Source organism: Natrix helvetica, assembly GCF_964273705.1.
Source record: "Natrix helvetica genome assembly, chromosome: 2".
In the NCBI taxonomy this organism is placed as follows: domain Eukaryota; kingdom Metazoa; phylum Chordata; class Lepidosauria; order Squamata; family Natricidae; genus Natrix; species Natrix helvetica.
The window spans coordinates 127,512,254-127,535,571 of record NC_138552.1 but is presented as its reverse complement, the minus strand read 5'-3'; the positions used below and the strand labels follow the sequence as shown (position 1 = coordinate 127,535,571).

Genomic DNA, 23,318 nt, shown 5'->3' with positions numbered 1-23,318 from the left:
TAGGAAATGGAGAAGGTAAAGTGCTTGGGACTTTAAAATTCAAATAGATAAGCACATTTCAGGTTTAACAACTATCAATAAGAAAGGAAAGACAAAGTAGTCTGGAAAGTGGACATGACAGTACCTGAAGACAGCAGAATAGAATAGAAATAGAAATAGAATAGAATAACAAAGTTGGAAGGAACCTTGGAGGTCTTCTAGTCCAATCCCCTGCTTAGGCAAGAAATCCTACACCACTTCACAGAAATGGTTATCCAATGTTTTCTTTAAAATTTCCAGTGTTGGAGGTCTTGGAGGTCTTCTAGTCCAATCCCCTGCTTAGGCAAGAAATCCTACACCACTTCACAGAAATGGTTATCCAATGTTTTCTTTAAAATTTCCAGTGTTGGAGCATTTACAACTGGCAGATGAGATCTCAGAATCACTGAACTATATCTTTCAAAGATCCTGGAGCACAAGGGAACTGCCAAAGGACTGGAAAAGAGCTGATGTAGTTCTCATCTTCAAAAAAGAAAAAGAAAAATAGATCCAGGAAACTGAAAACCTATCAAACTGACCTTAATAGCAGGGAGGATTCTGGAAAATAATTTACTACATGTGGGCAGAGCATGTTGTTTGCTATAAAGCCCCAAATAGTTGGCATAACAAAGATAACAAGATAACCAACACAACAAGACACACTTGGATTTCTGAAAGCTATTTTTAATGCTAATCTGGGCTAAAACCAGAATCAAGATAACTGTAAGAATACATTCTTCATTTCAGTTATAGTGAATTAATTAACATAGAGCTTCTTTGAAATAATCTGTATTTCTGCACTGGGTTGCGTCTTCTTAGATAAACCAATTATTCAGCACTCACTTTCCCACAATCTTCACCACTGCATAATGAAAACTAGCAAACATAATGAAGGAAGCAAATTGATGGCATGACAAACTTCTTCCCTTTCCTTTTGCTCTTATTTATTTTATTTATTTATTGAATTTATATAGTCACCCATCTTACAAACAAGTAACACCAGATGATGTACTACAAAATTAAAACAATAAATATCTAAAATCATTAACATTAACAAATATTAAAACATTAAAACTGTATAAATAGCTAATACAAAATTAATAGATGAGGGGATAGTAATAGTAACGAAAACAACTTACCAATTCACCCATCCCCTGGGATCTCAAGGCTTGCTGGCATAACCAGGTCTGAAGTGACCTTCTGAAGTCTAGAAGCAATAAAGCCATTCTCACCTTTGGTGGGGGAGAAAAAAGATTCCATAGTGCAGGTGCCACAGCAAAAAAGGCCAACCTTCTAGGCCCCACCAAATGTAGCTACCTAGATGACAGATCCATTACATACCCTTTCTATTAGATCTGGTGAGATGGGTGGATGAAATCAGAGTGAGGTAGTAATTTAACTGGTAATATTGAAATCATTCTTGTTCACACAATTTGTTTCAAAAGCAGGATTTTTTCATTCCTTATCTAAAAGAAAAAGACATTATGAAGTACCACTATCTATATAAAAGGAAGAGAAGAAATGTGTTGCAAAAAGTGGGGATAAGCTTTGTAATCCTATGTTTAGTCCTATTTCCTTTTATATAATTTATTTTAATGAACTTGATGTTCATTAAAAAAGCTTCCAAGGTAGCATTACAAACATGGCAGGAAGTTATATTCAGTGTAGTAATATTGTCCTAAAATTAAATTGTGCACTATACTTAGCTACACAATATGTATTAGCATAAGTATTTTTATTCTTCTAAACTCTCAGCACCAGAAAGCATTAAAACTTTTGGATAAATCTTCTGAAATCATTGCTGGTTTGCCTGTTTTTATTTTCATAGGTTTTTAAATCACTTTGCTGAACTGTGAGAAGACAAGAGTATAAAGAGTTAATGTTTACTGAGAGAAAACAGTGGTAATTACTTTGATTTCAGTTCCTTTTGATGTGTATTCAGGGGATGAAGAGGTCAATAATATTATGACCATGCAAATAGAAAGGAGCTCTTTTTGGCCATAAAAAAACAGCAAAGGATTATTAAAGCATTAACCTTGATTTTTAATGGGCCTTGGTTGAGTGGTGAGATCACAATTTGGATGAGTCTGATTATTTACTAAATACAATACATAAATGCAACGGGTTCTTAACACCCATTGCACTCTGGCATTATCGCATTACTGCCATCCTTTGTTGCCTTGCAGACAGGAATATGAAAGCAATCTGTCATGTAGTGAGACTGGCTCCAGAAGCATTTCTCTGATAAGAAGACCCCCTGCCCTTTGCTTGTGTCTGGTCCAGTAGGCTTAGCCATGCGCTTAATCCTCAGAAAGTGGTTCGATTATTGCTGACCAGCAATAGCAAGATAGTTTTTTTTCCACTCCCCCCAGCTATCAACCTTCCATTAATTCCTTAAGCAGAAATGTGGTGCAATCTATATTTCCTTGGCATGTGTCACCCAGATGGTGTACTGTTCATGTTTTCAAATAATCATGCTCCAAAATAACATAGTTTGAATAATAAAAGAATATAATAGAAGGAATAGAACTAAGAAATTCTCAAAAGCAGCATAAACTTTATACATCATGCTGTCACTCATCCATATTACTTGGCAAAAATTGTATCCCTTATTAGAACAGTTGGTGATCTTAACCCTGGAGGAAAATATATATATATGTATCCTATTCATACATTGTAAATGACCTTTTAATGTTCAGTGTTATATTTGAAATGCGTAGCCTTTTTCCAATACTTTTGGTCAGTATAGTGGAACTTAATACATAAGAGCTTTAAATCCTTACACATAGGTCGATGCTGTCAAGCAACCATGACTGTACATTTTAGTATTGATTAGAGTCACAGCAGTAAATTCCTCCTTAACTTGTATGCTTCCCTGTCCGTATCTACAACCAGGAGTTTTACGTGTTCTCACAGACATAGAAATATAAAAGTGAAGAGAAATAACATGTATCATTTATTTGTCAATTTATAAAAAATAATCTCCAGATTGTTTCAAAATTAATCTTACATTAGATGCTAGCTTTGGGTGCAAAAAACCAAAAGATTTTGTAATCACGCTGATGTCAGTCAAAAAATTATCTTTAAAAGCTCACATTGCAATCAAAATATCTGAAATGTGGGATTAGCACTCACAGTATGAGAAACACTTTACTTATGAGCAATAGTTTTGGAAAAACACACACACACACACACACACACATATGTGTGTTAATTTGTGTGCATATTTTAGTTAAAGTGATTTCAATCCTTCCAAATTCGTAAAAGCTCATCCTGAAAACATTCTTTACTAACTTAATAGTGGTAGAGATTTTATTAACCACCTTTATTCTAGTTTGAAGAAAAAACATTATCAGCTAAAGGAGCTTTGAAAAGGATACCAGAAACCTCATTTCCAGCTATTTGCATTCTAATTGTTTTTTTATGTTTTATGTTCATTTATTTATTCAATAACAACAACAACAACAACAACAACTAATAGTAATAGGGACATTGGGTGCAGTCTCAAAACAACTGGAGCACCATTTGAATACCATAGGCGTTGACAAATTTGCCATCAGTCAATTGCAGAAGGCGGCTTTACTTGGAACTGCTTCCATCCTGTGACGATATTTGTAACATCCTCAAACATCTAGATTTGCCTATCCCAGATCCTTGGTAAGGATTCAATAGGTAGACAAAAATGCCAAACCCAGACTAAACATCTAACTGACTTGTGCGATGATTAATAATAATAATACAAAGTTATCTATTAACAAATTCTATTTTTAGGCTTACAATACAAAGGCAAATGACATGAAAAACAAAACACTGCAACCCTTTTTTCAAAAGGAATTGTTTTCAAACATACTTTTTTATAAGGTTGTATTTTTTAAAAAAAATCTTTAGAGTTATACTGTTCAATTCTGTAGTTACTCTCAAAGGCACATAGAAAAAGAAACATTGTTAAAGAATTTTTCATAATCCAAACCCTTCAACTGTAGGGATGGACAGCTTGCAAACTAATTCATTTCCCTGTCCCTCATTTTTGGGGCTCAGAGCCCATCAGAATTATGTAGCAAATTACTGATTTTCAAGGATGCAATTATCCATGTTTTCCTATTAAAATTAGATTATCCCCAGAATTCCACTAGGCTTAATATATCTATTTTGCTTTTAAACATACAAAATAACAAAAGGAAAAGGGGGGAGGGAATGTCATTCCCTCCAGTGATGTCATTGCATCACCACCATGCCTCCTGTGATTCCGTAGGATCAACATTAAAATGTTATTTGGAAGTATAGTCTTCAACCACAAGATGTTTGTCCTCTAACTTACAGCCCTCTTCCTTCTCATCCAAGTAAAAGAAACAATCTCTTTTTAAGCTGTAGATGAGTAAAAAAAAAAAGTACAAGTAGTCCTTGATTTACAGCAGTTTGTTTAGTGACTGTTCAAAGTTACAACGGCAATGAAAAAAAATAACTAATGACTTTTCATACTTATAACTGTTGCAGCATCCCCATGGTCACATGGTGAAAATTCAGCTATTTGGTAACTGACTCATTTATGATGGTTGCAATGTCCTGGGATCGTGTGATCACCTTTTGTGGCCTTCTAACAAGCAAAGTCAAGATTCACTTAACAACCATTTACTAACTTAACAACTGCAGTGATTTACTTAACAAAGGGGCAAGAAATTGGGACAAAACTCACTTATCAACTGTCTCACTTAACAGAAATTTTGGGCTCAATTGTAGTCGTAAAGACTGCCTGTAATCTACAATAGAAATAGCCCTCATTTCTTTGTTCTAAAAAGCATCATGCAATTACTACTTGGCACATTCAAAGACAGTTGGTTCCCTCCACGTTAGGAATGAATGTGTGTGTGTGTGCATGCATGCGCACATACACACACATTCTCTCTCTCTGACACACACACACACACTCCTAATTCTTTCTGTTCAAGGTTCCTCCTACTGTGTTGCTCTAATCCCATTCTGAAAAATGCTTTCACATAGAACAGTCATGGTTCATATACATAGAAACCCGAAGAGCAATGAAAGGAAGGATCTTTTCAGAAAAGCAAATAAATAATGGGATTTGTGGAAAGATCAGACCTCCTAAGAGGCAAAAGAAGTGTTTGTAATAAACAGATGAGCAGGAAGACATGGGGTGAGAGTGCAGGGGCAGAATAATGGAAGAGGAAAATAAATTTTGAACTGGTGTGAGAAAACCAGCAGTTGGGTAAAAAGAAGATTTTTTTTTAATGGGAGTACAGTTTTAGGGGAAAACTTGTGCTGACCAGGGTTCTTTGATGGGAAGTAGTCTTCAAATCACATTGTGCCCTTTGTTTCTAGTAAAAAGGGAAATTGTTGATTCAGCAAATTGCATTATCAACTAAGGAAGGGTGTCAAACTCATTTCATCACGTGACAACGTGATGTATTGGGACTTTCCTCCTCCCCTTTGCTGAAATGGTGGGCGTGGCCAGCACATGACGCATTTGGGCTGCAGGCTGCGAGTTTTGACACCTCTGAAGTAAGGTTTAATGTAAGTATTTTTTCTTTCCAGTCCTAAGACTTTCTCTTTCACAATTTGCACATGATTTAATTCCTCCAATTCATGAATGGATTTTTTTTTTGCCCACAGCTTAGGAGAGGGAAATTTGCATCATCTCATCCAGTAGCATTCTTTCATTCTCCCAGTATAAATTACTTTGTCAATGTATGTACCTTATATGTCTATCTTCATACACACATCTAAATCTCTTGGCTATTAAAGTGTAACAGGCTTTCTTGCATACTCAGAGGTATTACAATTTTGTATGACTTTCATGTATGTATATTATTATTATTATTATTATTATTATTATTATTATTATTATTATTATTAATCTATCTTATATGCTGCACCCTTTCCACCAAGGGACTCGGGGCGGCGTACAATTTACTACACAACAAATAAATAACAAGGAGGAGATATACAGAAAGCGTTATACAACACATAATAAATAAATAATCAATCAATCAATTAATTAAAAACAGCAAAAGCAATTAAAAAACAATTAAAACACCCAAAGTCAAACCTAATTTAAAATTTTATCCAGAGGGATTAGAATAGCTATAATTCAGGCCAGGCCGGCTAGTTGGAACAGGTGGGTCTTGAGTTTCGTGCGGAAGGAGTGGAGATCGGTTGTTGTCCTAATGTCGGGGGGGAGGTCATTCCAGAGGGCTGGGCCCATCACAGAGAAGGCCCTGCCCCTCGGCGCCACCCTCTGGCATTGCTTGGTGGACGGCACCCGGAGAAGTCCCTCCCTGTGAGAGTGAATTGGTCGCAGGGATATGTTATGGACACAAAAAATACTCCATGAAAAAATATTTTGTGGACTTTTGGATGTTCTGAAGGTTTGCACAGCTTTGCCAGTTGGTGTAAATCAGAGTGTCATTTGAGCCCTACTGATTCTCTGTAAAGAGAATCTGAGTAAACAGACAATACTAAAGTTTGACCTTTATTTCATTTATTTTGTAAAAAAATAATTCAACATCCAATGTGCAAGTGTGAAAACCATGCACAGTACAATCAATTCAATTAAAGGAATAACTAGGACTTGGGAGATATTTCAGTAAACAATAAAGATTGATTTGGGACAGCCTTGCCCTCTACACACAGTTTGGCCATCAACACAGGGAAATTTGTACCTCATGGTACCTAGAGGCACAAAATATATATCTGAAGGCCTCATAAAAAACCAACTGATAATTATCAATCTGAAAAAATATATAAACCCATTTTAAACATTCTGGTCCTAAACAATCACTATCAGACACATATCTTACAATATGTTTTGGGACAATAGTAAATCTTCCCAAAAGTGGCTACCTTATCAATGCCACTAAAAAAGCACATCATAAAATTATTGAGGAAACCACAAAAAAAAAAAAAACCCCTCAGAAAAATATCTGTGTATCAGCAGGCGTCCTTCCCCTTGACTCTATCAGGAGAAAAGCAGGGAGAGTAAAATGCGATTCACAGAAAAATGGCAACTTAAAAACCTTTGCTCACAAGAATGATTTCTCTTTAAATGTACTGAAAAGCACCTGAATGACCCCAGGCTTCTAGAGGAATGTTTTAAGGACAGATGAGTTAAAAGTGGATTTTGTCAGGTTATATATGTAGTTTTAACTATTAGAAGTTAAGTACTGCCTTTCACATACCAACTGTCAGGCATCAAAGGGTCATGGTTTGGGTATGGTGGTTTGGACTTGGATCAGTTGCAATCACTTGAGGATATAATGAGTTCTGCTCTGCGTCAAAGAATTCTGTAAGAATTTAAGTCTGAGCGAATCATGCGGGAAGATAGCTATAACAAACATACAAGCAAGTCAAATGGTTCAAGAATAAACTCAGTTTCTGAAAATGGCCAAGTCAAAATCCAGACTTAAATTCCATAGATATGTAGCAGAACCTGAAATTATCTACTATTTTATGCTCAAATGCTACTCTGTTGAAGCAGTTTCCTATGAAAGAATAGGCCAGCTTTTCAGGGGTGGGTTGCTGCCAATGTTGCTGCCGGTTTGCATCGCACACGCACCAGACGTGAGCTGTGTGTGCAGTTGACTATAAATTGTTCTGTGCATGCGCAGAACATTAAAAAATTATTTAAAAAGATGCTGGCAACGGCGTGGCCAGCCTGGGTTGCTGCTGGTTTGGACGACCTAGGCCAAAATACCACTACCGGTTCGCCTGAACTGGTAGCAACTCACTTCTGCAGCTTTTGTATCTAGTGAGCTAAAACATTAATAACCAATTGGAGGAAGCTTTTGCTTGCAGTTCTTGTGGTAAGTTTGTGTATGCTACTGCAGTGGTCCTCAGCCTTTCCAGCTCTGTCAACTAGCAGTGGCAGTGATGAGAGGGCATGGTTTCATGCATGCGTCCTCCACTTGCAAAAATGCAGCTTTGCACACTCATGCGCTTGCCCACTGCTTGCATGCCCTGGTTATCAATGGGCCATGGTCCAATGCTGGGTCAGGGACCAGGGGTTGGGGGCCTCTGGGCTACTAAATCTAAAAGGTTTTTTCTTTGCACTGGCACTTTATATGTTGGTTAATTTAGGTTACAGCATTAAATAAATGGAACAAGAACCAATCTTTAATAGTAAGTATTGCTTTACTTAAACTCTTCATATATCAATGGGACCTTCATGAAGCTGTGATAATATTCATATTGAAAAGTTCAGAACATCCTAAGGAGGGTGAATACTTCTGCACAGAATCATACATGTCTATAGTATGTACAGTATATATTTATATCATCCACACAACATACACATAAATACTCACACACACCTTAGTATAGTGTGAAGCACTCTAAATGTAGCACTCAAGACTTTCTTACATCTAAATAATAGTACAATCATAACACAATACAGCCAAGAGTTCTGTACTTCCCACTCATATTCAGATTTTTAATACTTTTGGGAAGACCGACTCTGTTCTTTATATTTTATACATTGAAACTGTGGAGAAAAAACAACAATTGTCTAAATGTATTTCACTGGCACATTATAAATCCAAATAGACTATATTGTTACCTTTATTCTGATGTAAGATAATTCTCACATGATATTTTGAGTTATTGCTATAAATGGAATCCCAAGACTGCGGAATGACAGATAACATATAGGACATGCTGAAAACAATGCTATCAGTGGACCTGATGTATGAAATAATATTTAGGTATAATATTTAGGGTTTATATTTATTTTGGTATGTAAAATAAATCCCATATACTTTATTTGTTTGGTAATTTCACATTTGCCCTGCATTTTTTCTTACTCAGAAATCTTACATTGATGTACCAGGACTTGGAAACAGAAGGATGAAGCGTCATTTGACAATAAATAATGTACATAATATGGTTATTTGCTGGTGGTCTGGTGCAAAGGATGAACTTTGGCCTTGGTCCCCAGTGTCTAGCAAAAGAGAGAGAGCCAACTTGCTACTCTTGAAATGTGAACATGGTAACTTAGAGGTAATCCTCTAAATCTCTAAATTGGATATTTGTTTTACCCATTTAGCTAAAAAGGCTCTAGAGTGATTTTGTAGCAAACAAGAAAATCCTTGCCCTGGGTTTCCAGCCTAAATGATGCAATGTAAAGGAAAAAGGGAAGGAAAGTCTCATTTGGGGGAAAGTTTTCATAATGACCAGTTTAAATTAGTGCTGTATCAGAATACTTCAGTCCAAATGTGGCAGAAATTAAAACTTCCCTAGAGTTATTAGGAATTATGTCTTTGTTAAGATGTAATTCCTACTAATATTTTTATTTATTTGAGGAATCTTATTTTAAAGATCTTTGATTGAAGAATTTTAGAGGTAGGTTACAGAAAACAAATACACACCTTTGACCTCACTCTCTTTGTTTTCAATTGTTCATCCCTTGATAGTTGTAAAGAAAGAAAAATTGAAGGGATATTTAGCAGAGCTTTTTAGGTTCAGTAGAAACTGAATCTCAATTCAGAGAGAAGAAGAATCAAATGGAATTGGGATCTCACGAAAGCTGCTCAACTCTTCCAGTGAAATACTTGAAAGATTCAGTACCTCTTGTTGATCTGATACTCTGATACACCTCTAAATTGGATTGTTTATTTAGTTATTTAAAGAAGCACCTACTTTTACTTGGATATAGTGATTTAAGTGATTTAAGTTTCTTTTTTGGATATCCCTATTTAGATGAGGGTAGCAGTTAAAAATGGTTCCTTTAGAGTCTGGCCTCTTAAAGTATTAAGTGCCAGATTAAAATTTTCTTTAATTTTTGAGGGGTTTTAGAACATCACATTTTCAACTCTTATTAGCATGAATATTTATTATTATTTACTGTTGTAATATTATTTTGTTTATTTATGTTTAAATTTGCTGAACCTAAAGGAAAGTTATGAAATATATCACATCAGTATAATTTAATCTGTTTAATATAACTGAGAAGTACTAATCAATGTTCCCTAGGGGCACTCCTGCTTTTATTGGAACTTTTAAAAATAGAAACAGTATAATTAAATCGTTCATAGATGGATGAGTATGTGTATGCATTATAAAATAAAATAATTATATTTTAGTGCCCTATGATATATATTTTTCACAAAGTCAGACCTAATTTTACTAGTGAAAAATTATGCTCCAGTTAATTACACTCACAAGAATATGTACCTTAAACCAAAAAACAGTACATCCATTTACACTATAAGCTATATACTAAGCTATAAACTAAACTATATACCCTGATATGCAGACTAACTTTGAGGCACAATTAATATGTCACATGATTTAGCAGGCACAATGAAATCCATTTCTGTCAATTTTTTATCTTGGTTATGAATTGGAGCATTTTTTTTTATTTATAGTACTTGTAAGTATGTGCTATTTCAACACACTGTAATTCTGCATATGGGTTGTTTTTCAGATTCTGAGTTATATTCATACAGATGGGGATCCACTTGATGTCCGATTTAGTATGTGCAATCCACATCAGATTCATACTGTAGAACAATCTGCGAGTGCAGACCAAAAGCCCATGGTTGACAGCAGCATTTATGAATATGTTAGGAATAAAGTTCATTGTGTGGCAATCAACAAAATACCATTAACATCAAAGGCCATCAGCTGTTGCAGGAATATTACAGAGGACAAGCTAGTTCTGGGTTGTGAAGATTCTTCAGTAGTTCTGTATGAAGCCTATCGTCAAGTAACTCTGGCAACAGAAGCAAAGCTGCTACCTGACTTAATGTGTTGCCACCCTAGTGCTGCCATATTTCTTATTGGTAGTTCTCAAGGAGAACTACAGTTATTTGACATGGCACTGTCTCCAATTAAAATGCAGCTTTTAGCTGAAGATTTCTCACCAAAATCGACTCTACAATTCAGTCAAAATTTTGAGATATCCAGCAGTCTCACTCAAATTCAATGGGCTGTCCCGCAATATTCTTCTCAGGACATAGATGTTTTGGGTAGACATGATCTTCTGTTATTTAGATTTGACAAAGGACCTGTTGGAGTGCTTCATTTCAAAACTGGTAAGTTTATTTGGTAGTTAATGGCAAATGCAATTTGTAGATGTTTCATCAATACAGTATTTCTGCTCTTTAAAAAGATTATTTTTCAACAAAACTAAGCAAGAAAAGTAAAAGAACTGGAAGAAAACAATCCAAGATTACATTATATTGTTTATGATTGGACTGAATGGTTGGGCTGAATCTGTTGAAATCCGTTGATTGGAAGAAACCCGAAGAGAGATACATAATTAAAATATTTGTATTTTATGTAAGTCATCTGTCTCAGCCAATGAAAATAATTAGCAAATAATGTAGATGAAATCCATGGTTGTGCCACCAATTAGGTATATAAATACAATAACACCATTCAGGATATGTCAGCTTTATATTCTTTAAAAATTGTCTTGTTACCTTGTTTAACAGGGAAGCTTGTACAATAATTCGTGAGGTAAATTATTCCAGCTTGTCTACTGTTTTAACAGTCATAGATGTTTATTTGGAAAGCTAATTAAAACAGTTTGCTGATGTATTCTCAAATGTTGCATATTTTTAAATTATTTTGGTTACCTGTCTACCAGAAGGCAATCAGGCTATACCTACCTTGCTTTTCTTAGTTTTCCCATGTGACTCTGCTCACAACAATTTTCTAAAAAGCACAGCTTTACTTTCCTATCTCTAGCACATTTATGTTCTTAACTGAGAGAAATATGGTCTCAGTGCAGGGATTTAGAGGCCTTTCTGCTAATTGCCAGCTTGTAAACTTAATTGGACTGTCTCCCTGGGCACTGTTCCTAAATCAATTAGGCCATGAGTTGGCTGTCACCTTTGTTACCAAAGTAGGTCACTTGGAAATGCATGACCCAAAAGAAATTAGACACCCAAAAAGCAAGCTGTTGACCTCTGTGATTGAAAGTTTCAATATTTTTTTTAAAAAAATTGTTGTTATATTTCCAATAAGAAATTCTCTGGTTACATGCATTAGGGATGATTGTCCTGTTCTGATCCAGTTTATTAGAAAAATTAGATTGTAACAGAACGATAACGATCTACGATAACACTTGCATTCTCAGAATTTACTTAAAACTTACAATTTTATGACACTAAACATATTAGAAAAATATAGAACAACATTTTCATGGGGACAGATAGAACAAAGTCCATAAAGCTAAAATATATGTAATTCTAGGAAGTCTGACAGACCATGGGCTCCAGAAAAGCCATTGGGGTGAGCTCTTTTTTCATGTCTTCTGAGAGTCGAATCAATTTATGGTGCAAGCTTTGGTTTGTCAGTAAGGCAATTTAGATTTGGTCCGTTCTGAAGCTCATTTGGCAAGTAGTGATGTACTTACTAAGTTCTGTCAGTTTGAGGGTCAAACAGGGTTTGCATCTCACGTTGAAAGCTGCAAAAGTCAATAGGACTGAAGTCGTTTTGGGAAGAATTTTTTAGGATTTCCAAGATGTGAAATGGATGCTTTGTGCATCTGCAAGTTTTAAGCAAACTATTTTGGCTCTCTGCCACAAAAGTAGATGGATCTAGGAGCCACAAAAGGCATCACTCCTGCCTAAAATGAAATGAGATACCAGATCTCTTCATAAAGACTCCAACATTTTTTCCCTTACTATTATTTCTTCTTTTCTTTATTTGCCAACATACAACCACAATTGAGCCCAAAATTTTTGTTGCTAAGTGAGGCATTTGTTAAGTGAGTTTTGCCCCATTTTATTACCTTTCTTGCCACTGTTGTTAAATGAATTGCTGCAGTTGTTAAGTCAGTAACAGTTGTTTAATGAATCTGGCTTCCCCATTGACTTCGCTTGTTAGATCACAAAAGGGGATACATGCAACCGTCATAAATATGAACCAGTTGTCAAGCGCCTGGATGTTGAACATGTGACCATGGGGATGCTGCAACTGTCATAAGTGTGAAAAACATGTCACTTTTTGCAGTTATGCTATAACTTTGAACAGTCACTAAATGAAAGCTGAGGACTACCTGTAGTTGCTCTCTTCTCCCCTAGACATCTGTAAACTTTTTCTGATGATTTCTTGTAGTAGAAAAATTAAAAAAATAATTAAAAACAAGGAGGATTGGAATGAAAAGGAAGTAGGAATTTAGGTATTTTGCATTATGAAAAATAAGAACTAAATTATTCTATGTATTATTGTAGTCAGATCTTCCAGTTACAACGTGCAACTTCTCATGAACAAATCTGAATATTATCCAAAGACCACTTGTTTAGCTTCTAATAGCAATTGTGGTATGTCACCAGTATTATCTTCAAGAACATGTGAAGAAGGCCTTGAAATTTGAAAAATTGAATCTCCCACTAAGGTTGCAATATGTGTACTTAAGTGCGAGTAATCTGGGCAACATATAGTGATATACTTGTGAGAGACTAGCTAGGTAACATTTTTATTGGCAATTTTAACAATAATTTTAGTGAGCTTTTGATCCAAAACTTGTAAGAGTACAAGGAAAAACAATTAAAAACAAAAATAAGACATTTCATTTCATTTAAAGTATTGTTGAAGTAGATGTGTGTGCGCGCGTGCGCACATACACACACACACACCCTAATAACTAAACAGTACAAGTCAAAAAGAAAGGAAGAAAATAAAAAAATAATAAGAACGGTAACTCTCCCTCCAAATACCAAAATATTGGAAAAATAATCAGTAACACTGTTCAATAAAAAATTTAAAAATGAAAAGCATTTTTAAATTTTACCAGTTTTCTACTGTATAATATCAAAATAATAATATCACAAACCTAAATTATACAAAATCATAATGTCCAATCTTGCTTTTTTGGCAAAACAAAGCCAGATTAAAGACTGCAAATTGACAAATTTTGTTGAACCAATCTTTGGTATAAATGCATCCTTTAAAAAATACAGACCCATATTTTTTTGCAACAGTTCTGGTTCTGTATGTCTAAAATTCTTCCTAAATAGACACATTTCAAATTTTGATAATACAATGTAACAATGCATGAACATACTTGTTTCTTGAGTGTCTTTCAAATATTTGATTGATGATATTTCAATAATATTTAACCAATAGGGAGCTACTAAAAAATATCTACCTTCACTTTTATTACATCTCTAACCCAAGAAGAATTCAAATCAATTTTTTAAAATCATCCATTGAAGTGCCTAATATCCTTTCAAAATAATGTTTAACTAATTAGATACATCTGAAATTTTATTTTTTTCTTTATTTGTATCCTACCTTTATCATTTCTACAAATAATTGAAAGTGGCAAATGTATCCAACTCACTTTCCTCCTTTTATTCCCCCCACAACAATAACTCTTGTCAGATGAATTGGGCTGAAAGAGAGTGATGGGCCCCAGATCACTCAGTTGGCTTTCATGGTTAAAGTGGGACTAGAACTCACAGTTCTTCCATTTTCTAACCTGGTACCTTAACCACTTGATCAACTTTTTAAAATGTGAAAATTGTGATTTCCCTAACTAGGCTGTTCTAATTCTCTTATTTCATGTATTTTATGTGGTCCAAATATTTGTAATTTTCTTTCATTTTTTAGTAACATTAAATTGTAAATTTAGTAACATCCTCCCCCATACATATTGAAAGTTTTAGCTGACTATATTGATACTTAAATATTTTGGATAAATTTTATTCATTTTGTAATCTTTCAAAAGTTTTAATGGTAGTATGATTGGCTCAAGATCACCATAATATTTATATGAAACATGTATATTTAAGAATAAGATGGTAGGGGTTCCTTTCTTTCAAAGAAATTAATTATTAATTCATTTTTTAAAAAAGTGTCAGCAACAAAGGCATTCTCTCAAAATATTTATTACTCTAATGACCATATTCATTTGCACTATATTTACATTTCCCACATATTTGGAAATATTTTTAGAGTCATTTCAAAGATCTAAAATTTGATTTGCATGTGATAACTTTATATTTACATTCTGATCCATTAATACAATTAACTATTACTGGATCATCACATTTTGATTACATAACAGATAATCCCATTTGTAACCACCAAAGCAGAGAGATTAAAATAATAAAATTTTATATGTAACAAATTCTAAAGGATATCCAATTTTCTTTACCTGTACCAGAAATTCAATCTTCACCATATCAAAAGCTTTTTCTGCATCTAGTGATATCAAAATGTCTCTTTCATTTGTTTGAGAATGGGCTTATAATAAATCTACTATTTGTTGTTATTTATCCCTCCTGCAAAAAACATCAATATTTTATTTCATGGAGATTGGAGTAGAACCAGATTGTAATTAAAATTCAAATATTCAGAAATTCAAAAACAAGAGATTGTATTGATAGGCAACAATAAGAAGAGACTAAACTTCCTTAATGTTACACAATGAAAATGTAAATCAAAGGTAGGGGAATCATGGATGGCCAGTAAAGGCCATAAACTGTCTATTTTACCTGTAGAGACTCTTCTTTCTTGCTGAATTCCACTTTTTATAAATTGAAAACAGTACTATCATGAATGTTCCAATTCTGATAGTCCCAACATGTATTCACAGCTATATAGAATATATGAATGTGGTAAAAATGCACTTGTTAATGTGCACTTAATATTTTTTGATAACAGAAGTGTGTCTGTATATGAAATATGTACTGTATAATCAGTCTCAAATTATCACAAATAAGATAAAAACAAAATCTATTGAGTGGTCAGATCAGTCTTCCAGTCCACAGGCAGAATGCTATACATTTGAACTTTAGTAATTTTCACTCCAATCTTTTTGCTAATATTGATACAGCCTTGAAATTTTTCTTCTGCCTTTATTCTCAGAGCAGGCAAGCAAAAATTAATTGAGTTTGGATTCATTGCTTCCAGGGGTTTATTTTTTATATTCTTATACAGCAGTGCTATCCTGAATCATTAAGCAAATACTATTTACCAGTGCATCTGCCCAACGTGCACAACTTATATATTTCAATGGGTGAAAGACAGACAACCAGACAGACATATTCTTGGTGAAACAAATAAACATAATTAGGTTTGATTGGAATGACTTTTATATTACTTTTTGTGGCAGGTGTTACTCCAAGAGGACAGCTTGGTCTTGTAGAAGTCATCCAAGAATATATTCATCAAGATGAGATATATGAGGCAATTAACATCTTAAATGGAATGAACTGGAATACGGTTGGTCATCACTGTTATGTAAGCCTATGTGCCATAATAAACTATCTGCTTCGACAAAAGCTGACACACGCTAGAGAAGGTTTGTTGGGCCTTGTCTGGTAAATATTCCTACCTTTCAATTAATGCTAGAACTTTAATTTTAATCAACTTGAGCAGATTATACTTAAAATGGAAAGATTATCCATATACTGATCTTTATGTTAAAAGCAACGTGTTACACTTACAGAATCCATTTTTCAGTGTAAATATATTGGTATAGTGTAGGGTTGAAGGTTCTGACCTAGAAACCAGGATACTTTGAGTTCTGGGCCTCCCTTAGGCATAAACGTCAGTTGAATGACTTTGGGCCAGTCATTCTCTCAGCCTAGTCCACTGCACAAGCTTGTTGTGGGGAAAATAGGAGGCAAGAGAATTATATTAAGAACGCTGACACCTTGACTTTTATGGCAAAAAGTGGGATAAAAATCTAAAAAATATTATTGGTTCATTGCTTAGTCAGCTAGATGGTTGGACCAGATTTAGCATTTTTATCTACCTGTCAAGTCCTTCCAAAGGATCTGGGATAGGCAGATGTTTTTTGATGGTGTTAAAGCTGCCTTTTGCAATTGACTGATTGTGATTTTACAATGCTGATAGTGTTCAAGTGGTTCAGATGTTTTGGGATTGCATCCAAGATGCCTATCACTATTGGTACTATCTTTGCTTTCGCCACTGTTATTTTACTTCTATTTGCAAGTCTTTGTATTTTGTGATTTTCTCCAGTTCATCCTCTTTTATTCTGCTGTCTTTGGATATTGCAATGTCCACTAACCAGACTTTTACTTATCAACAATATTAATCTGGGATGTCTTGTAGTAGGTGCTCGTCTGTTGGAATTCTAAAGTCCAAAAGCACTTTAGTGTCTTTATTTTCTATTCTTTATCTTTTTTGTGGTCCCATTAATTCTTTCCCCAGGATTTAGATAAGAAAAGTAATAAGTAGAAGAGCCTTATGGCTTGTCTCTGCATGTAAGTACAACCAGGCACCAAGCACTTTCCTGGAGAAAAGAAAAATGCTAGAGGACATCATGATCAGCATTTTTTTAGAAAAAAATGCTTGCTCTTGAAACATGTGCCAAGGCCATAAGGCTGAGACCCACACTCCTTATGCTATAGAAGAAGAAGCACTTATCATGACATTCTACATCATTGACATAAAATTCTACATAAGATTAACATTTATTAGAAATTTTCTAGAAAATTTCCACTGAAAAATGGAAAGATGTGGGACCTTTTGGTTTTAATGAATTCTTGCTTCTATGCTTCTCCCAGTATGCAATATATTAGAACTGTAACTAATGCCATTTGAGATTTATCCTGAAGAAACCTAACCAATCTGTCATGGTAATTTGTTTACCAGATGTCAACCATTGGAAACCAAGAATGATACAAGTAAAAGCTGAAAGCAGTTTCTTTATTGCATGTTTGCCCATAGACAAAATTTTGCCAAACTGAAGCATGCTCCGCGTAACTATCTGATAAATGCTGACTAGAAATTAGGGAGGATCCCTCCTAGGCAGCTTCCTACATAGTAATGATTCAAGGCTGAAATTTCTCTTTACTTTCCTCTCTCATATTCAGTGCCAGATTCCACCACACCGGATTTGTTTTAATTTAAATTTAGTTTAATCTAAATTTAAATTTATTTTAATCATTTAGGTTATCTTCAGGATCTTCGGAGAGCTAGAGTTTTTAAAATAAAACTATAATTACAATAGTATTTAATTCAATATCATGTAGCCTAGATTATTTCAAAAGTGTAAAACTTCTTGTAAGGAAAAGCAGGAACTTGACAGTGGTGTTTATTAAATTACTTAATTGTATTTCCACAGATCATGTATGGGCTTTCCTTTGAAGCGTCTTTGACTATTTAAATTTTTATTTGTCCATAGGCAGGCCTATATCTGAAATCAAATTGTATCCGCAATGAAAAAAGAAGAAGGAATTTAATACACCATTCATTTAAAGTAATTTGCATGGCATAAGACTAATATTGTTAAAGCTGTGCATCAGTGGTTGCATTTATCTACTTCTAAATAATAATAGAAAAAATGGGGAAGACGGCATGGGAGAAATAGCCGAAAGATGAATATATTCAAGAATGTAATCCTAGGGAAAATTAATTGGAAAGAATGTTGTTTAAGTTTAAACTTCTGCAACATTTCACCTTTATTCAAGCTAGATAGATATCCAGAGAATACAAGTTGTGTGAAACTCCTGTCTGCAGCGGCCTTCGCCATACATTATATTATTCCTATTTAGTGGTAATTGTAGTTCTGGTGCTTCAAAAAAGTTTGGATTAAGAAGCTAGAAAGGTTCATTCCATTCCATAAACAGTATAATGGTACCTTAAAGCAAAATGCCTCATCTTCTTGCAATCTTCCATGGGAAACCTGCTGAAAACACAAATCTTGGCTATTTATGAAAGAGATGATGATAAAAGTAATCCAAAGAAGGCCAAGGAATTGCTGCCAAATAATATTGCTGAATTGTCATGAGTCCTAGATTGGAGGCACAAATGTGAATGATTTGTAATTTTTCATCAATCTTAACAAATCTAATAATAATGTTATCTTTATTTAACTTGTATATTTTGGCAGAAGGTAAAAGAGCATACTGGCAAGTTTCCCTTTTTCCTGTCCTACAGCAGGTGGCAAGCAGCTACCATTGTAAAACTTCCAATATTTCAGAAAGGAAGCAACATCCATATTGCACATTATAGTAAAGCTGGACGTTTGCAGTTAGATACTATATTATCATGACATATTAAGATATTACTCACCTTGTAACTATTGAAGCCTACCAACCAATACTGAAAGCAGAAAAAAGATTCCTACAATTATCAATGCTTCTTTTAGAGGTGCTGAAATACCTACAGAGGTCAAGTCGCTTCCCCCAGGGGCTAACTTTGGAAAAGATTTTTACCTGTGGGACAGTGGAAAAGTTCTGACAAGCTAAGTCAGAATGGGAGGGATAAAAAAGGAGAGTGCTTATTAGTAGGAAAAACTTTGCTTGAAGTTTAGCATAGTCATTAATCATTCTTGCCACGTTAAAATAATTAGAGATCCATTTATTCTAAGATCCTGACAGATTTTGGTTATTGCTCCAAATCATCATAGGTGCTGCCTGAAATGATTGTTCATACATAGATTTGTTTTTGTTCTGTCACTTTTTTAAAAAATGTATTCTTCCGAGCTGTAGGGTCATTTGAAATGAATGAAGACATAAGCCCATATGTCTTGAAGGGAAGGTACTCCCATTTGTTTAACTGCTGCTGTGTTTGAACTCCACAGCACAGCTGGAGGCAACTCTTGGGACATTTTATGCACCAACCCGACCTTTGTCTGAGACAACTGTTTTGGGATACAGGGACCAGATCAGCAGATATGCACGAAGGTTCTTCCACCATCTGCTCAGGTGAACAACTATCTTGACTTTTATCAATTTCAAAGAATTTGTTTGTTGTTTGTTTGTTTATTTGGATTTATATGCTGCCCTTCTCCAAAAGGACTCAGGGCGGCGTACAACATTAAAAAACACACATCCCAAAAGTTAAAAAAAAAATTAAATCCATATCCAAAAAAACAAACCGAATTAAAAAAAAACAATACATTTAAAATAAGTTAAAATTAACAGGCCAGGCCGGCTTGCTGGAAAAGCCAACTTTTTGCCAACTTTGTAGGACGACAAAAGCCAACTTTTTAGGGCGCGTCGGAAGGACTGGAGGTCCTTCTTATGGAAATATACTATTTCCATAAGAAATTATTAAAGCATTTAACCTATTTTCTAGAAGACACACACACACACACACACACACATTTCAGTGATATTTTGGCTCGTTTGAACTAGTCCTTTTTCAAACATGTTCAGGTGCTGTATATATTTATTCTGTTTTCAGCATACTAAGATTTTGTATCTCACTTATTTGTTTTACTTGGTTTATTTGTCATTTTAATCGCCAAGCAACTCTAAGTGGCTTACAACCTTACTGTTCATAAACAAGATTAAAATAGCCATAAATTGTAAAAGGTTAGTCAATTAAATATTCCTATGCCAGAGAATAATAAAACCCATATAATAGTATATTACAGAGGTCAAAGGCCTGTGAAATCATCTTTCACGGTCATTATTTAAATAACATCATGTGCTGTATATGGGTTGCCTTTGCAGATTACCCAGAAATTTCAGTTGGCAATTTTGGGTTCCTCATGGTTGGCCTGTGTTATACCATTGATATGCAAGCTATACTGCCTTCCAGTTTCTTTATGGGTGCAATTCAAAAGGCTGATTTCACCTTTAAAGCCAGGACCAGGTTATTTTGGGATCAACCATCCTACTGAGGACACTTCCCATCCTACTAGGCTGGATGGGGTAGGCTCACCTCAACACTATTTAATGTTGACATCTGTGGTACTAGGAAGCGAGCCTTTTCCATAGTATACCTTCCCTGTGAACATATACTTTCCTTAGATATAGAAGATCCCTATTCTTCTTGCCGTCCCAAAGGCTGTTAAACCTGAGTCCTTCCTTAGGCTTTAGGTCAGGATAGGAGGCAAACCCAGCATATTTTTGTACCTTTCTTAAGTGGGTAATGTTATGACAGTTGTGATCTGACAGAATGTTAATCTTATGTTTTTTATTATTTATATATTTGCTTGCTAGCCACCTAGGGTTGTCATACAGCTACTTATTTTCAAATAATGAAATAAATACCACTAATCACAAAACCTAGAAAACTATTCAGTTACTATAATGTGATCCCTTTTCTACTCAAGTAGAAAAACAATGAATGAAAAAATGCAGACATAATCAAATACTTAAAGGCAATGTATATAAATGCACACACAATTTCTTTTTAGACTTCATTTCATAATAATTTTTACTTCTGAATACTCTTTGTGAACTTTCAAGAGATTCACAAAACTAAGCATGTATTGCTTTGTACCACTTGATTCTATTTTATGTAATTCAGAGCAGTTTATATCTGGTGAATCTCTGGGCTTTTACATTTACTGAACTTGAAAGATTACTGCAACGTCTTCTTCCTAAAGAAAAAATAAATATACAGTATATAAAAGAATAAAAGTGTCTATAGCTTAACAACAGTTAACTTAGTTGACAGTTCCCTAATAAGAGAAAAGAAAAAGTAGAAAAACAAAAAACCTCATTCAGCAATAAAGCTCCCTTGTAAGGGTGATTTGCTTTAGCCATTAGCAAAGCACATCTCTCTTCCCTGCTGAAATAGCTAATATCCTTAAATATTCTAGATGAGAACATATTTTTAAAAAATATTTTGAAAGAGAAAATTAATAAATGTAACGTTCTTAGGAATTTCCACCTCATTATAAGAACATCCTTTACTACTGTTTTTGACTATGTCAGCCGATGTCATCACTATGTAAAAATATGGTTGGTTTAAGCAGCTAAGAGTGGTTCCTGAATATTAATGTTACATGTATCTTGTGGTGTTACGGGGCAGATGGTAGTTTCGAAGCACCTAAATTATGCTTTATACCCAAAAGCTAATTAAGAGTTTGTTCAGGTGTTAGTATCAAAAATAACTTTCAGGAAAAAGATTTAACAAGAATCCTGAAATCTGTTAATAGACATCCTTTTTGGAATACATTTTAGCTTCTAATCACTTTGTAAAGATAATCAAAATGTATTGGTGTCAGTATGATTCCAAGACAAAATGAAAAGGCTCGTTTATTCTATAAAACTAGAGATAGAGATTCTGATATCAACATATCTTAAGTTTCTATTTAAAAATAAATAAAGATTTCATTCAGTAACATACTCATTTTTTTCATTCTACAATATTTTTAGGTCAAGGCAGTTTCAATTTTGTTTAAATATTTTGATGCCATATGGCAATGTGAGCCAAGTATTCTATGCAATTCACATTGTAAACAAAACTAAATAAAATAGAAGAGGAATATAAAGAAACACTTATGTACATTTCAAAACTGGTTGTACTTGCAGAGAATAAGTTGTACAGCACTGGATTCTGAAGGGTTTGTGTTTTTGAAGATGGTGGGAGAGTCACATATTATTTTCTATTTCCCACTTTCAAAGTGACAAATGCTTTCCTATATTTTCCTTCCTTCCTTCCTTCCTTCCTTCCTTCCTTCCTTCCTTCCTTCCTTCCTTCCTTCCTTCCTTCCAGTGAAAGTTCTAATGGCTTTAAATCAGAATGTAAAATGTTTGAATTCTAGAATATGTTCATAAATGTTCTCATCTACTGCACTTTTAAAAATTGTTGAGCCATCATACCTGCAAAATAGAGATTTATAATAGTAGTATGAACTCATTTTTGCCTCTATTTGCCTCTGCTATAGGACTCTTTTAGGTTTAGACATGCTGATTAGTTTACTCAATGCAGTTTTCAAGAATATTTTTACATAACCACCAGAGAGTTAAAGCTAGAACAGATGAAAGGCCAAATACAATTAAAATATAATAGCTGATTTTTAATGGAATTAAAAAGGTTGAGCAAAATAAATGTGAAACAACAGGTTCACAACTTCTTATCAGCATTTTTAATTAACATCAGTTTCAAAGCAGAGTATTTTGGAAGGTTGTGATGGATTGTGCCTATATAGAAAGATAAAAGGTAAACAGAAGTTTCTGAATAGTAAGACGTTGGGAAACTAAGAGGCAGTAAAACTGAAGAATTATTTGTAGCTCTTATAAAATCAAAGACAAGCAATTTAAGCAATGTCCCTACACACAAACAAAGTATTAGAGGAAAATGAGAATGATATGGTATGTGGAAATGGAAAATGAAATAAGGATCTACTGACAAGAACAAAGCCATCTTAGTTAAGATCAATTGCAATTACTGAAATGAATACATTACCCATGATAAATTATTTGTTGGAAATGGTTTCTATTATAGTCTCAGAGACATTTACAATAATCACAGGAAATTTGTCAACAAATTTATATGGAGTGGGAAAAGACCCATATTAAATTAAAAATATTATAAGGTTCAAAAGGTATAGCAAAAAGTATGTTTGTTGTCATGGATAACAGTGAATAAAATTCTCTAACAGCAAAATGTCAATACTG

At 34.2% G+C, this 23,318-nt stretch overlaps 1 protein-coding gene across 4 annotated transcripts in view; it reads left to right on the top strand.

Annotated features, from left to right (window-relative positions):
- WDPCP (WD repeat containing planar cell polarity effector) overlaps window positions 1-23,318 on the top strand; it is a 368,266-nt gene that overhangs the window by 245,249 nt on the left and 99,699 nt on the right. For all 4 annotated transcript variants that reach the window (XM_081940857.1, XM_081940858.1, XM_081940859.1 and 1 more), the window contains 4 exons: window positions 8,836-9,027; window positions 10,454-11,063; window positions 16,100-16,288; window positions 19,541-19,664. In XM_081940857.1, coding sequence (XP_081796983.1) covers window positions 8,836-9,027; window positions 10,454-11,063; window positions 16,100-16,288; window positions 19,541-19,664 — 1,115 coding nt within the window. The remainder of the gene's footprint in view (window positions 1-8,835; window positions 9,028-10,453; window positions 11,064-16,099; window positions 16,289-19,540; window positions 19,665-23,318) is intronic.